The sequence below is a fragment of the Pinus tabuliformis genome, chromosome 8, assembly GCF_031772625.1.
Source record: "Pinus tabuliformis cultivar Carrire ecotype Pingquan chromosome 8, CPIR1, whole genome shotgun sequence".
NCBI lineage: Eukaryota > Viridiplantae > Streptophyta > Pinopsida > Pinales > Pinaceae > Pinus > Pinus tabuliformis.
Genome location: NC_142294.1, coordinates 1825555736 through 1825573526, shown reverse-complemented (window position 1 = coordinate 1825573526; position 17791 = coordinate 1825555736). Strand labels below are relative to the sequence as shown.

The window sequence follows — 17791 nt, the reverse complement described above, 5'->3', positions numbered from 1 at the left end:
CATTCCTCGCTAAGAGGGAGTGTTGATTTTTGTAGCATCGAATGTGTTCTAGCCACGAAATTTTGTGGATAGGCTAGAATAGATGTATTCTCCAAAGCCCAGAAATCCTTTCTGGAAATTCCACCTAGAGACTACTTAATTAAAATAATTAACTTTTTTAAATGATTCCCTAAGTCTAAACTTAGGAAATCTGGTTAATCAGAGGGTATTAATTATGTCATGGTGAGAATCTTCTAGAAGAAGACATGCATTGACTTCTAGTTAATCTTACCCATCGATTATGTTTTAATCTTGGCCGTTGGTGCTCCAACAAAAGATTATAAGAAGAAGTCGATGGGTAGATGGAGAATACACTTGGGCAGATACTCAGTTGCTCAAGTAGATTGATCTTCTTAGTGGCTGCAGTTTGGCAAGTGAAAATCGAGTCAGAGAGTGAGTTATAGGTGGGAGAGAGAGGGTACCAGCATAGTCTGAGAGTGTAGCACGAATTTGGAGGAGGCAACGCAGAGGAGGGACGCAGGTTAGCACAACAGAAGGGTTGACACAAGGCCCACGCAGTCACTACGCAGAGAGTGACGCAGAAGGGCTAGCGAAAGAGGCAGGAGGTCCTCTTTGGGGTCATAAAATTGCTGTGGAGTGTGAGAAATTCTCCAGTAAATTTCTCTTAGTGACTTTTCCTCTATTTTGTCTTCTACATAAATTATTGTTGAAGATTAATAAAAGAAACCCTCATCTGCTGCATCGGTTTTCCCACATTGGGTTTTTCCGGGGACAGTTGTCCACAAATAACTATTACTGTGGTTATTATGTGCTAGTATCTTCCTTGTATTTATTTTCCATAGAATTTTATTTGTGAAGGCTGCGGTGTATGTATTTTGATATTTGTTGTAGAAAACTGCAAATAATTTGTTTAAGTAATTTAACAAATAGAAGAAATATTATTAGTTATTGTAGTAGGATTAGGGATCACCGAATTTTCACAAGGCTGATGATAAAAGGGCTCATCTTCTGTACTTATAACAATGATCTGTGGTAGTGATCTGATGTACCTTATGTCAATGAAGTATAGTAGTGACTCTTGTGCTTATAACAAGATATGTGACAACGATATCTTTAGTATAATGGCATGTCAGTAGTGTCCTTATACATATCTTCAGTGATATATATGGCAGAGATAGGACACAGATGTATGGCACTCCTTATGACAGTACTTATGGCAGTCAAACTTGCTCTTATGACAGTGATGCAGGACAATGATACTTGTGATTGTGATGATAGTGATATGATCGTAACAAAGATATATGCTACCTTAAGAAAATATGGAGGTAGTCGTATCAGAGGTCTTGTGGAGGACTTCTTGAGTTGTGTGTTACCATCTTATGAGGATCTTGCATGATACAGGGTTGGCCCTATGAGGCCTAATGTGTTTGAAGTTGAAAGACTTGTGTCTCATTATTATTGTACTTTGTACCTCAGTTGAACATTTGATGAACATCTAAGAAGAAGAAGAATTGATTTTTTGGTTTTCCCCCTTGTGGGGTTTTGCCTTGGTCTCTGAACTAAAACCTGAGGTTTCTATTGTGTATTCTTTTCTTCTAATGTTCCTTACTGTTCCACTGCATTGTTTATGTTGATGTTCTCTCTATCTTATTGCTTGTGACGATATGGGGTGAATGTAATGTGAAATTGTTGAATAAGTTTAAAAATACAATTATCTACAACAAAGGACAATTTAGCCCTAAAATTAACATTTCTAGAGCAGTGAACTTATTCATGTACATCCTGTCCCTAGCATTCATATCATCAGAGAGCTTGTCCAATTTCTTATACAAGGTGACAACTGCTTCTTTTGATTTAACCTTCTTAGTTTCAACCTTGGCCCTAGGAAATTTGAACATTTCAATATGAACAACGTTTAAATTTTGTTTGATTTCGATGGCCATTTCCTTTGCTTTAGCAAGAGTTTTAGGCTTCTGATCTCTAAGTTGATATGTTAAGTTGCCTTGGACTGCTTTGATGAACTTTTCAAGGATTTGGGCATTAGTAGGCTTGATACGGTCGGGGATATCCCTAACAATCCTATTGAATACTTGGATGAAGGTTCTAATATCTTCATTCCATCCTTTTTGCAAATGGTACAATTTTGAATGGAATGATTTCCATCAGCATCAATGGCCCACCTTTTCCTAAATAGATCCTCAAATTGGTCAAAGTTAGTGATACTACCTTGGGGAAGGCTAATGTACCAATCCCTAACAGTTCCCTCAAGTGTTAAAGCAAATAACATCATTATTACATCTTCATCTTTAATCATTCGAGGACCAATTTCCCAATAGAATCTATCTACTTGTCTTTCGACAATTTGATCAACACTCCCGTGGAACTTGGGTAGCCACTCATGATACTTTTCAGGCAAGGTGTGTGGAGCATCAGGAATTGCGTTGAAATCCAAATGTTTGAAAGATGCTATATTCAATTTCTTAAGCTGAGGGGTTTGGGTTTGATTTTGAGTTTGGTTCTGGTTAGTGTTGGTATTCATGTTGTCCAGAAAAAGTTGCCTTATTAGATTGTTCAGAGGGGATTTATCAAGTTCAACAATTTTCTTAGCAACGACATTGGTTATGGAAGCTAAGTTTTCTTCGTATCTTTCGCTACCATGCAATTTAGGAGTCATCAGAAAATGATCTATGTTGTCGTTAGAGGAATCACCTCTTCAAATATTGAACTCAAGAGGCAGACCTGCTTTCTCCCTAGCAATGACACCAAAGATGTTACTACACAATTTAGTAGGGCCCTAAGGAAGGGAAAACCTAAGGGACTTCACACACATGTTGGCACTAAGAGGACTCAACATGGTCCTCCAATGACCCTACATCGGCATGACATCATCAATTTGGCTAACATTTGGATGGTTAATTAGTATTTTGTAAAAGATACTTGGTCGACTTGTGTCCAAGGGATGTATCTTGCCCATTTTTATAATGTTCGGGGGCTCATAGGCTAAATTCGACCTAGTTGGACTCATATAAATAGGACTCAACTTCATTTGTATTTGATCATCATCACACTTGGATTTTTACTCTTGTAAAGACCCTGCATTTGTTTGTTTGGCTATTGGAGACACTTTTGGATGCATTTTGATGTATGGAGATGATTCACATTTCTTCTTTGGATCTATTTCTTGGATTTTTGGATGGATATATTGCATGTCATTTTGTAAGTGCCTCATGTTGATGGATTTTTTTCTCTTGAATTTGTTTAATGTATGGAATTGTTGCTCTATAGTATGCTAAAATTGTGCCCTAATCGTTGAAAATTAATTTTGAAAGGATTTCTAGTAATGAAATGAATGTTCCTAGTGGATGAATATCTTTGAATTCTCTATGAAACTCCATTATCTCTTTAAGTAGGCAAATGTTCGAATTGGTACCTTGGCCATCAATTTTAACCTCCTTAGGAATGTTTTGTCTCATCTTAAACATCTTAAGACTCCATATGCCCAAAGGACAAGGCACTAAGCGAAGTCTTTGGTGGTCATATCTACCTTTCATCCATAATTTTTCCTCTCAAAATTCGGTCCATTTAAGGCTAGGGAAAAAATGTAGGGTTTGCATCGAAATTTTAGGGATGCGATTTTTCGTGAATTCAAAAGCCTAAACATCAAGCTTAGGGTCTAGGCTACCTATGCCCCAAGTTTGGTGGGCATCTGTTTGAGTTTTGTCCATAAAATCTCTTTCCTTAGGTGTTGATCCAAGAGGGAATCCATAGGTTCTTCTTCCTCAACTTGAGGACTTCCTTGAAGGTTGTATGAGCTTAGTACTTGTTGAAGTAAATTGTAGGAAGCCTTTTCTCCCGAGCCTTGACCTTGTGAATACCTATCACCATCAAAAAACCTCAAAACCCTAGATCTTGTGCCTTCTTTGGACTTTTATTAGAGAGCAATTTGCCTCTTTGAAGCTTTGTACCTTTATTGAGACTTTCTTTTGAATGAGTTGTAGCTTGATCACTTAGTGCCCTTTACCTAGCCTATATATTTTAAAGTGATCTCCTTCCTACCAAGACTCCTCCCATCAGTGAAAGACGTTAAAGAGTAGGGGACATTGGCTGTGGTGACAGTGGGCCAATGTCCTATTGTTGCTGCTTAGTCTTGTTAGAAAATCAGAAAGACAGAAATATTCTCTTATATTGGTAATTATTTGTGACGTTCTTGTGTTCTTATTATCTTCTCTTTATTTTCTTCTTTTATCTTTGTTTCATCAAGCAATGATCAAATCAAAACATGAAGATCGATGACACTAGATGTAGGCACTCAACCAGGTCTAAAACCCCTCTCTAGGGGAAAACCCAGTTAAACTTTTCCACTAATCAAATTGAGATAGACCAAGACCTTAGACCTGACCAAAAGGCCTTCCTCCTCCACCAAGTCAACTTTCCAATATGATTCAACAAACTTTAGTAGTCTCTTCTTATCCAGCATCTACAACCCTAGCAACAATCTAGAATTTCGCCCTCCTGCAATTCCATAAATTCGGCCCAGCTACTCCAGAATTTTGACGTAGCTACAGTACTGCAATTTTGGCCCTTCCAGCGACCCAACAACTTCGCACGTGTGAGATAGAGAGAAAATTCGACTTCTTATGCTCGACAAAGACTTCCTTCTCCTTTGTTAGGGTTTCCTTCCTCTTCCTTGAATTTCACACCCTTTTATGCCTTTAGCAACTGCATATCAAATTTGTTCTTGATGTGTTCCAAATGAGTCAAGTTGCTGCCCTTTTATAGTGGTTTTGGCCTCTCTAATTAGGCCAACTTGTCCAAGTTGAGGCTGACTTGGTGGAGGCCTAAATGACCTAATTTACATTAAAATAAATTTGTTTCTTGATTGACAATGGCGAAGAAGGGTCTATTACATTATGACATGGACAAGGACACTTGACATAAACCATAGAAGCCTACAATGGAGGCTTGGACCTATAAACCATTGACCCAAGCATGAAACCCATGCTTTAATAAGTCAATTTCTTTTATAATAAAATTTATTTTTCTTTTTTTTGACAAATAAATTACATCATGAATCATACAATTATGAAGATCGACACTAGTTACATTCTTCAACAAGTGTAGCTCGTTGTTTAATAGGCTTTCCCTCCTTGGGGCTTGCTAGATTTTGTGGTAATATAACCTAAAGCAATAGAACCTCACATTTGAACTCAATTACCCAAAAGATGTATTTTGATTATATTTAGTAGTATGACCTTATTTAAAATATAAATTATTTGGCTTGTTTGCATTTTCTTACTCTATTGGCTTACACACTAGACTAGTTCAATTACAAACAATTTCCTTGTGTTAGTTTTGTCTTACAATGAATTTTTTCTCATTGGTACAGGCTCTTGGAAAATTCTTGGAGGAAAGGTTGTTAAAGGAAGGCAAGAAGCCTTATGTTATTCCTGTTGGTGGCTCAAACTCATTGGGAACATGGTAGAGTCTAAGATTTTTAGTCTTTACTCGATGCCTTTTGCAGGAAAATTTGCAGATTTTATTGTGTAGGAATATGTATTACTATGGAAAAATTAATGTGTTGTTTGGAATTCTACACTATTTTCTAATTCTTCTTTTAGGAAGTCAAAACATAGAATTCTTGCAAGTGTATGTGACTAGACATTTTTATGTTCAAACACATTGAGTCCAAATGTATGTATGATAGAGGATGAACATTCATGTGAGAAAACAATATAGTCTAAATATGAAAGACCATTGATGCAGAAAAAATCTATTAGTCTTTATACTGAATTGGTTTCCAACTACTGTAAAATATAATGACCAAGAGTTTCCTTAAACTTGTTGAGATATGTCAGCTAATCTTCACTTGTGGCCATGTGCTAACATACTTTCTGGGTAGTTGAGGCTCTTAAGGAGCCGACCTGTAAATAATAGTGGGCAATTATTATACTTTATTGTAATTTAGGATAAGGTTGGCCTAGCCTCCTCCTTGGGGCTAGTCCCTTAACTTTTATGCGAGTGAGAAAAATACACCACATTTTGCATTTATACTCTCATCACATTCAAGTGTGTTTAATCATTCTTTGCCTAGGGGAACCTACGTCAATTCACTCTAATTATGTCGCGCTCTCTTAAAGTCCTCTTATTATTGTCATGCTCATCTTGTTTATTGGATTAGGGTTTCTTGGAGAATTCATTGTAGATCCTCTACCTCATAATTTTTACCATGGTTTTAGAGTTATAGTGGATTTTTCCTTGTCTCTCTAATAATATTTATTTTTTTAGATCTCAATCAACTTTTTATCTCTATTTCAAGGGTGGTACAAATCTGAAATAAGGTTTTTTTCAACACCGTTTTTAGACATAAATTAATTTTTGGGGGTTTGCAAGGGTTTTGCTTGCCTAGGTGCCAAGGCTAGTAGAGGGACATACAAGACAACCACTTAGCAAATTATTAATTTAATTCACTATTTCCTAATGTTGGACATAGGAAAAATAAAAAAGGCCAAAGTCAACATATAATTAGATCTCAACCCTTCCTCAAGATTTAATCTCAATCATTGAGAGTGATGGTGGGGCCTAGGACAAATTATAAGAGGGAATAAGGTGCTGAAGTGGCCAGTTCGAAAGGGCATAGAGTGTGTGTGTTAGCTTAGCAAGAGGATGTTATGTTTTCAAAAGTGAGCAAGGACGATCAATGACCAAGAGGAAGATAAAGGGCTGAACAACCATATCTCAACCCAAAATTAGCACGACAGTACAACAAGCTAGTGTGCACAGAAAGAGGCCATACCACTTGGCCGTATAGTAGTAGAAGTGCACAGGGGGGGTTTCAATTTTGCTTGGTTTAGTTGTTTAGATGGTTTTGTTGTGGAAGGGAAATGTTCCCTTCTTGTATTAATTTCTGAAGATTATTATTTTGCTGAGCTAATAGAAAAATGGACATAGTTTGTAGGTTTTCGCTGAAGTTGGTGATTTTTGGGTATATTTGGTGTCTTATGTGTTGAATGTGTTTGTCTTTAGCTTTATTTATTTCCATTGTGCATGTTGTAGTTAGAAAACTCAATGTATATGTAGTTTAAGTTTCAGAACAATAGTTTAATTATATATATGATCGCATACTTAGAGAATTACAAATTAGTTATTGGGATTGAAGGGAAACTAACATGGTATCAGAGCTTAGCATCTAATTGAAAACCAAGCATTTTTTTTTATCTCCAAGAGTAGGTTTTGCGTTCATAGGGAGCGAGTTCACCAGTCTGACTTGGTCGCTGTTAGGGTTTTTGGACAATGTGAATTGATAGTATGGCATATCAGGGTCTTTGATTTGAGGATAGGTTGGACTGTGCGTCCGACGTCTGCTCATGGTGCGAGAGTGGCATGGTGCTAGAGGAAAAAGGGGTGTGGGATTTGTTAATTTTTGCAACTGCAGTCAAATTCCACTTTGGACAACTCATATGATGAAGATAATAATTGCAATAGATTCCTCTTTTCGAGAGGACCAAAATCGACCTAAAGATCACGTTATTTGGACAAGCGAAAGTTGGTTTTTGAATTTATTTATTCACTCATGTATATTTGGTTAGGTTGGCCCTAAGCACATGTTAACTTGGACAGGTCAGCCTCAACCCTAAGTGGACCCTCATGAAAGCCTATAAATACAAGAGACCTCAAGCTCATATGGACACATTGATCAAGTCATCTTCTCTTCTCTTATTGTCTTGGTTTGCACAAGTCTGACAGAGGAAAGCTCTTGCGAAGGGTCCAAAACTACAAGGTCGAAGCTCGCACTGATCTAGGGTTTTCTGGGTCTCGGACGCTAGCATGTAACTGAGTATTTTCGTCCCTAGACGTTGACACAGTATGGTCTTGACAACGTCCGGGGAGCCTTGGACACTGGCACATCGTGTTTATGGGAGCGTCTGGGAAGCTAGGTTTTCCGCTGCTTAGTTTGGTCCCCGGACACACGTACAGTATGGTCTCGAGAGTGTCCGGTCTGCCATAGATGCTTGCACAGTAGCCTTATGAGAGTGTTTAGGGTTTGAGGCAGATTTGAATATGTTTTGACCCCGGAAGCCCTCATACAGTTCACTTGGGAGCGTCCAGATTTGTTCTAGACACAGTCTTCCAGTTCTACAGAGAGCATCTAGGACTGCTATAGACGCTCGCACAACTCCTCCTCCCTGTATCCGGGACCTGTTGACGGTGCTGAACCTGCCAACATTTAGGGGATCTCCCCGGTATGAAGTCCCAACTAGACCTCACAACGTTTGGTGTGGGAGTCCCATCTGGTATGATGCTTCGGTTGCCATTATCTTAAATATTTGCCTTAGCTCTTGCTTGTCAGTACAGGAGAGTGGTCTGCTTTGTCTTTGAACAATGAGGTTTGCGTGCTTGGTGAGTGCTAGTATTACTTGTGTCAAGGTTCTTTCACCGCAGAGAGAGAGGGTGGGAGTGAGTCTCAAGTCGGATGGGAGGAAGCCCCAACTCTGTTAGAAACACTAACATAACAGGACATGCGCAACTTTCGGAGGAGAAATCCACACGGATGTAGCAGTCACAACACACAAGGGAAGATAGTACGTACAACACTCAGCGGGTTAATCCACGCGAGTGCGACAATCATTATAACAAGTTTACGTGAAAGGTTCTGTCTGATGTCCAGGGAGGTAACCAACACGGGCAAGACAACGCTAACAACTTATAAAACGCATTTTCATTAATATATGTATTAGAATAAGTGTTAAACACAGGTTAAAGCAACATGTATTAGAAGTGTTCAAGATTAATCTTACAAACAGTTACAACACGTGTGAAAACATGCTGGCCTGTTAACAGGCTTCTGAATTAAGCGAAAGTTCCAAGACACATCGATACACCATACATCACTAACCCTTTAGATGGGGTGTTGGAGTCACTACTCACTCTTCAAAGAAAAGATGAGAGACTCTCAAGACTATGTGGGAGGAGTCAAGGTGAAAAGTCCTTTGCATGTACAAATGAGGGGGTATTTATAGCCAAAGGTGAAACTGGCCCTTGTGACTATTCGACTTCCCTCATGACTGTTTGGCTTTCATGACTTTTCAGATTACACGACTCTTCAGATTACAAGTGGGTCTTTTGGACTTCCACGTTACATTACATTGATTGACAACAATATGGCTCACAGTAGTGATGTGGCTGACATGACTCATGACACGACTTGACATGACAGTGTTGGTATGTTCATGCTGCTGGTGCTGTGCATGTCAAGCTGCAGTGCTGTTGAGTGATGGATATCCTCTTGGTGTATCACAACTTCACCTCCGCATGGCAAGGTGTGCAGAGTCCTCGATGGTCATTGGGTTCGCTTCATGTTGCTCCTTTTCTTGTACTTTGGCATACTTGACATGTTCGTCCATTCGAGAAAATATCTCCTCGCATGTTTCCTTGTCCGTCTATTCGTGAACACATCCTTGCATGTTTGTCTATTCTTCCGTCTGTGAACACATCTTCGCATGGTCGTCCGTTCGCGGATACATCTCCTCACATGCATTGTTCGTTCGCCTGTTCGCGAACACATCCTTTTGCATGTACTCTCCTTGTTCATCCCATCCGTCGTCGCGTCATGTTTGTTCATGTGCCTGTATCTGCAATCACTCATGAGAGACGTCATCAAATCCATAAACCTTCTAGTTTACCATGATGCATGATTGTTCACTTTTGGATGCAGGTGACCGGGAGAGAGGACAAGACTGCGAAACTGCGCGGGGAAAGTTTCAATCTGGGATGCGAGCTTTGGGCATTTCTGTTGAAAATTGTGCAGAGGTCACTGGGAGACTGAGATGGACAATTCGGATCAGCAGTGACTGTCCGCGAGATCTGGCTCGGCTGAAGGGCAGATCTGCGCAATTTCTGAAGTGAAGCAGTTTGGGTAGCAGAGGGCCTTGGTAGCAAAAACTGCGTAATTCCTGGAGGGAGCTGGCTGCGGGCTTCAGGAGGGTTGGCAATGAAAACTGTGGAATTCCTGGAGGGAGTTGGCAGCAGGCTGTGGAATGGCTTGGCAGCAAAAAACTGTGCAATTCCTGGAGGGAGATGGTAGCGGGCTACGGCGTTGCTGGAGACAAAAACTGCACAATCGCTATGAGGCTGATCTGTTGAACACCTCTATGTAGTTTCTGCGCTGAGCTGGATGCTGGGGTGTTGATGGGCTTGCTCAAAAATTTGCGCAGTTTTATGGGTGACTGGCTGGAAAAACTGCGCAATGCTGGAGGGGAGACAAGGACGAACACTTGGTGTCTGTCCAACCTGTTTGCGCAATTTTCTCAGTCAGCGGAGCAGACAAGGTCTGCAGCTTCTGCGCAATTTTTTAGGGGAGTGAGTCCCGGGGTCACTGCCCGGTCAAACTCTCCGGTTGATTAGCAAGAGGGTTGGTTGATCAGCTTGCTGGCAGTGAAGATTGAAATGGCTTGTTGGACGCTTTTGCACTGTTCTGGGTGACAGTCGGTCGAGCCGATTGCAGGGTGGAGGTCCGGCTGTTAGAGGGTGATCCGGTTGTCAGAACTTCAACAAAAATGTCTAAGTGTGTGAGTGAGTGAATTTGTGCATACGCAACCTTGCGAACACACACTCAACATAACTTGACGACATGACGCCTTAAACCATCAAGACAACATATGCTCAACATGACTGACTGATGGTGCCAACGACAAGCACGGCGCTTGCGATGGATCGTTGAACGATCGCGACGACGCTTGCATGACAGTGCATACAACTTCATGTGTGAGTGCGATGAATGTTTACATGGCGAGCACAACATGTACACACGAAGCAAAGACCTTGTGCATGACCAGAACATGGTTGCAAGCGTGACATTGTGACCCACATGCAACAAGCTGTTTGTTGAACGGTCAAGCAAAGAGGGTGCAAAGACGCAACACGAGCCCATGGGGTGAGCCCGGGTGATTGCAAACATCAAGTAAAAACTCAAGGGAGGCTCCGAAATTGGATGCAGGCCAAAATTTTGGAGGGTGTTGCAGCTGCTACAACACTTGGCGACACACTGGTAGAATTCCAGCTTCTCTGTTTTGGTTCATTGACAACACAGGGCCTTAGTCTTTCAGGGAGTATTGAATCGCTGTGTGGGTTACTTCAGTTTCCCCACTTACCCCATGGACAAACATGGTTCACCTTTTGCCAACTTAGTCAAACACAACAAAAAGTTTCAGCTTGATCACAGTGTTTCAAAATCAGGAAGGGTAGTTTGGCTCGCGAGTTAAAATTTTTCAGAGTATAAGTTTTCATCTCTGGTGTTGCTCCACTGCCAGCAGGCCTGGACAGTACCCTGGCGGAGTCACGCAGGAACACACGCATTGCTCCACTTCTAGCGAGCTTGGTCAGTACCCCGATGGAGTTGCATGCTTCACCTCTCTGCGCAGGAAGCCTTTCTCTTCTTTCGCCTTTGTATTTTTTAAAGAGGATTGTGCATAGGCACTTATTTATTTTTGGGGCGGAAGAGGGATCCTGACTTATTGAGAGCAGAAGAGGTTGTTCCTTCAGAGAAGCATGTAAGACCTCTGACATAGGTTTGCTCGTTTAGATTTCCCCTTCTCTGTTTCTACTCGTTGGATGAACTTGATCACACAGCGCAAAAGATTGAGTACAGGCATGGGGTTTCCTAATGTGGACACATGTTCATGGTTGGATCCAAGCTTCCCTTGAAAACGGCTTGTATTTCCCGTCAAGACTTCATCAGCGAAAGGTTATAACTAAGCACAGAGAAGACAGACACAGGACTGGCCAAGTGCTGTAGTGTCACAAGTCTCTTCAGATCTCAGCCACATACTCATTCAAAAGCTAGAACTCAGTAGAGGGCAACACTTATTTCTGGAAAACAAAAATAGTAGGGCACCAAACAAACAAAACAAAACAAAACTAGTAAGCGAAGCAAACAAAGCAAAAACGACAAGCAGTAAGCAGACTATGTACATGGCACAGGGCGCGACCCGACCTATTGAAAATAGTGTTTGAGATCTTGGCCGTTGACAGGAAGTCTTTCAATCCTTCCGTCAAGTGATTGCAAACAGTATGTGTGTGGGCGAAGCTTCTCATGGACTGTGTACGGACCGATCCACAGAGACTGAAACTTCGTATGCTTGCCTTTGTCTTCAAGGGGTTTACCCCATTTCAAGACTAGGTCACCAACATCGAAGTTAGCTTTCCTTGCAGACTTCTTGTCGAACCATCTCTTGATACGGTTCTAGTGGAGTGTAAACTTTTCTTTTGCTTTCATCCTTTCTTCCTGCAGTTTGCGAAGCGTATCCATCCTACGCTGAACTCACATGCAAGGCTTGCCTTGGGATTCTTGAGACAGCTGAAGTGCAGGCAAGTAGATGTTGGGCGGTAGGATGGCTTCTTTGCCATAGACCAGGAAGTACGGTAAGGTATTCAGAGAGGGTTTGGGTGTTACGCGGTCAGTCCATAAAGCATTCGTCAAGGCAGAGTGTTAGTTACGCTGCTCATAGTAAATAGTCTTTTTGATTATGCGGATAAGGTTTTTGTTTGTGGATTCTGCGAGACCGTTTCACTGCGGGTAGTAGTTAGATGAGTGTTTAAGCACAATACCATTTTGAAATGCAAAATCATAAATCTTCAAAGATGAAAAGTATGTTGCATTATCAAACACAAGTGATACCGGAACGCCAAAGCGTGAGATGATGTTCTGTTGGAGGAAGCTGATGACCTCTTGGTTGTTCACTTGTTTGAGCGGAACTGCTTCTGTCCACTGCGTCAAGTAATCAGTTGCTGTCAGAATGTAGCGGTGTTGTTTCGACAAATGTGGGAAAATTTCCCTGATGATGTCTAGTTCCCATTGTTGGACCGGTTCAGTCATTGCAATAGGGTGCAGTGGGGTTGCTGACCTTAGCGTTTTGCCGGCGCATCGCTGACAGATTGGGCACTTGTGGGCGAAAGCGTGTGCATCCTTGAATAATGTGGGCCAGTAGAAACCGGTTCGCATAACTTTGTGCGCAGTGGTATTTCCCGCGAAGTGACCCCCGGCTGGTCTGTCATGCAGATCTTGCAAAACCTTCTCTGGTTCATTTTTCTCCAGGCACCTAAGCATGATTCCGTTGTTGTGCTTTCTGTAAAGCTCTCCGTGCACCAACTGATAAGCTAAAGTTTTGAGACACAATGCCTTCTTCTGTCTGATGGAAAAGTGAGAGGGTATGGTACCCTGCCCAAGGTATTGGCACACATCTACGTACCAAGAGTTTCCATTTACAGTGGGTGGTGCTTGAACTGTGTCATACATTTTAATTTCCTTCTCCCAACCGGCGAGCTCTTCTTCTTTCCTCCTGTGCATGTACTGCCTCAGCTGCAAGTCTGCAGCGACGATGACCCTTGACGGCGTGAACTGGCTTGATGTCAAGATCATATTCTTGCAAGCCTATTATCTAGTTTGCACGTCGTTCACCCAGCTCTTGCTGTACAACCAGTGAGTGGATTGCTGGGTGAAGCACATAGACTATGCAATGATTCTTCAACAAGTAGGGTCTGAAATGTTTCACCGCCTTGTATACTGCATATGCTTGTTTGTCAACGGTGGGGTAGTTGAGTTTGGGTCCCTACATGCTTGCACTCATGAAGGAGATGGGATGTTCATCATTCAATTCATCCTTTTGGGTGAGTATTGTAGCGAGCCAGTTGTCGAAGACGAAGGTGTATAGTAGGAAGTCTGTTGAAATCTGGGTTGTAGAGTGCAGGCACTTCTACAATAGCTTGCGTGATACAAGTGAATGCGTACTTTTCCCTCTTGCCCTAGCTGTGAACTCCATCCTTCTTGATCATGGCTTCTGTTGGTTTGCCTATCTGCGCATAATCCGAGATGAACTTCTGGAGGAAGCTTATCTTTCCCAAGAAGGACTGCATTGCTTTCTTGTTGGTTGGGTGAGGGATCTGTGTGATAGTCCAAACCCGGTCTGGATCAACCTTGATCCCGCTCTTGGTAACAATGTGTCCAAGGTGGTTCTCCTCAGACACTACAAATATGCTCTTTTTGCGGTTCAAGGAAATCCCGTATTTCTGGCATCGCTCGAAAATTTTCTTCAGATGGCGTATGTGGTCTTCCTGTTTTCTTGAAAACACAGTCACATCATTGAGGTACACCACTACGCTCTATTTGATGAGTCCGTGGAAGGCGATGTCCATGGCGCGCTAAAAGGTCGTGCATGCATTCACAAGCCAATCCCGTATTTCTGGCGTCGCTCAAAAATTTTCTTCAGATGGCGTATGTGGTCTCCCTGTTTTCTTGAAAACACAGTCACATCATTGAGGTACACCACTACGCTCTATTTGATGAGTCCGTGGAATGCGATGTCCATGGCGCGCTAAAAGGTCGCGCATGCATTCACAAGCCTGAATGGCATTTGTCTATATGTGAACGTACCCCACTTGGTACAGAATGTAGTTTTGAGTCTATCAGGTTCAGCTACCAGAACCTGATTATATCCTAAAAACCCGTCAAGTAGAGAAAACATCTGTGCCCCAGATACTGTTTGTAGAATGTGCTCCATAGACGGCACGGGGTAGTTGTCTTTGTCCGAGGCGCGGTTCAAGTTCCAGAAATCAACACACAAGCGGATTTCCTCGGACTTCTTTCGTATAGGAACAAGATTTGAAACCCAAGTAGAATGACGAACTCTGTATATGATCCACGCATCCAACAACTTGGTGAGCTCTTTCTGTATGAGGGGTTCAAGTGACGGATGTACTTTCCTCAGCTTCTGCTGATATGGCTTGACCCCTTCTTTGATCAGAATGATGTGTTGGATTATTCACGTGTCATAAGTTTTCAGATCATCGTATTTCCACGCGAACACATCCTGACACTGTTTGAACAAGTGGACAAAGGCTTTTCGCTCCTGCTGCGTGCAACACGCATTGAGATTGACAAACTTCAGATCTTGTTCTGTTCCCAAGTTAATCAGTTCGTGCATCATGGTATAGCTGTGGGTTTTACTGTTCCTCGGTCCCTGAAAACATTCTTGCAAGTCATAGAGCTTTTCCAAAGATGCCACACCCCTAGGGATGAGGTGGCCTTCCTTGCTACCAGCTTCTACTTGCAGAGATCGCTCGTGCTCTTCATCGTCTATCGCTGCATCTTTGAAGGTGTCAGCATAGGTCATGAAATGCAGTATGTGTTGATCATCATTAAACACGCGTAAATTAGTTATGTTATCCGGGACAGATGGTCTATACAAAATTTCATAGTAAATCTTTCCCTAAGCGGTGACATGCTAGAAGCTGCATTTGCCGGAGCATTGGCAGCTCCATTACGCGTTCGTGGCACAACAATGATATTAAATGCTTGGAAGTTAGAGATCAGTCGCCATACCTCTTGCTGGTAACTTTTGAGATGCAGTGATAAACAGTGAATCGTGTTACGTACTTGCCGTACCACTATTTCCGAATCACCTACCACTTTGAGCTCGACCACGTTGAGGCTAATGGCTTTCTGCAAGCCCAACACAAGTGCTTCGTATTCAGCGACGCTGTTCGTGCACTCAAACTCCGAGCGACTTGAGATCAGATGCTTTCTGTTGTTTGGGTTGATCAAGACACACCCGACTCCTGCGCCATCCTGTATCTTTGATCCGTCGAAGTACATGGTCCACAACTCGTCTGTACACGGACCGTTCGACGCGCTTGCACTACTGCTACTAATGTTACAATGTACTGTACAAGTTTCATTTCCATCAGTTGGGCAAGGAAGCAGACCCAACTGTGTGTTTGGTGGGGTTGGGGCTAGCCGTGCGGGATAACACCCCAACGTTGTTTCCAAGAGGTTGTTGTCGAACATGAGCTCTACGAAGGCCAACGGTTCATTTTCGCCATTGGTGGGAGTGACATTGTGCCTCATGTATCTCTTGGATAACACTAAGATTTGATTGTTTTTGTGCTTGTACAGAAGCCACAAGTGCGACTAGTTTGTAGCAAAGTAACTGTTCAACTTGCTGGATCAGTCTCTGCTGAGTAGTAAGCCATATACTTCTGGTATGTCCACAACAACAATGTTTATGCACTGGTGAACTCGGCCGTCGTGAGATAGTCTGATGATCACGTTGCGAAGTTCACCAATGGCTGGTACAGATGTTCGATCAAGTTGGATGATTTGCGCTAATGTCTTGCTCCACTGCGCATTGATCTTTTTGGCAATGGAGAGCGACATGACGTTGGCTACCGCGCCAGAATCAACCAAACAGTTGTGAACATTACAGTTGAAGATTTCGAATGAAAGCAGGAATGGAGGGCAAACAGAGTTTGCTTCTTCCATCCAGAGTGTGTTTAGCACAACTGAAAGCAATCCGGGAGGTGTGCTTGCTCCCTTGCTGGTAAACAATGCACTGTCCGCTGATGTCTGTCTCAGTGTGCTCTGTAGGATGTCCCGCTAACTTTGGATCTTAGCTAACTCGAACAAACTGATGTTTGCGCGAGTTTTCTTCATGTCATCCACAATGTTGTAATCCAGAGTAGGTAGACTCACCGAGGTGTACGAGGTAAGACTGGTATTCGCGTTTGTCCGGCGGAGTGTTCTGCAATTTGCTGCTCATGGATGTACTCTTGTCTACCGTTGCCTTCTCTAGCTTTCTTTATGTTTTCTCCTTTTGGACGGCTGGTGGATCAACCTTCCTCAGCAGTTCAAGCTTTTGTTTCACTTCCCCAAGTGTAAGAGGAACCCCCTTACTTCTGAGATTGTAACGTTCATTTTGGTTTTGGGGTTGCTTCTCGGTGTTTGTCTTCTGCATTGCTTGCGAGCACTGATACATGTTTACCACATGCCCAGAGCTTGATGCCTCATTCAGCACAACATTTTTTTCAATGTCCATATCTGTCGGCTGTCGCTGCCCACTGCTCGCTACGTCAAGTGTGCGGTTGCATACTGAGCCTGCAACTCGCTTCCAGTTCGAACAGGACCATTCTGAGTGATCATCTTCATGGAATGAACGAAATTTGTCATTTGCGCACTGTTCGAGCTGGAACATAGAGCTTTGCACAATCTTAGTCAAGAGACGGTTGCTGCCTGATGACATGCTTCCTTGTCTCTGTTTGGGTGATCGACTACTCGCAGATGTGTCAATGGTTCGTTGCTTGAGCTTGAACATTTCCATCGTCAAGTTTTTGACAAGACGAGTAAGGGTTTCAATATAATTTGTTTCCTTGTCCTTACCATTACTTGTCGCAGCCTGTGGCTTCCTGCTTGCATCTCTGGAGTCCTTTGTTGGTTCATCATCCTTGATGACTCCAATCGCGCGCATGTCCTATTCAACAACAATTGCCTCTTCGCAATTTTCTAATAGTGTTGGTTTTGCAGCTCACTTGACGAATTGTGCAATGCTGGTCGGCAGTGCGGACGTGTAGTAATTGACGGTGATGGAGTCGTGAGGTTTCGTGTCCACTGTGAACTTATTCAATATGCGCAAAAACCTTTGTTTGAAATATCTTACCTTTTCTTTCCCCACCGCCTTCAGGGTTTCCAATTCTTTGAGTAACATGGCTGGGGTCTTGTCATCAGCAAACTTTTCCAAAAACATACGTTTGAGCAAACCCTAGTTCTGTATCGAGTTGACAGGAAGGCTGTGATACCATGCAGCTGTGCGACCATCCAAGGTACATGGGAACAGTCTACATGCAACGTCATCGTAGCGTACCTCAAGTGTCTGCAATTGCAAGTAGAAGTTGTCTAAGTGATCTTCTGCCTTCACAATGCTATCAGGGTCGAACTTGGTGATCATCCTCTTCGACCGCTTTGGCA

The 17791-nt window shown here is 42.4% G+C and overlaps 1 protein-coding gene across 1 annotated transcript in view; it reads left to right on the top strand.

Annotated features, from left to right (window-relative positions):
• The window catches only part of D-CDES (D-cysteine desulfhydrase), a 404250-nt gene that overhangs the window by 105016 nt on the left and 281443 nt on the right, over window positions 1-17791 (top strand). Inside the window, exon 5 of the mRNA XM_089374568.1 lies at window positions 5387-5478. Coding sequence (XP_089230694.1) covers window positions 5387-5478 — 92 coding nt within the window. The remainder of the gene's footprint in view (window positions 1-5386; window positions 5479-17791) is intronic.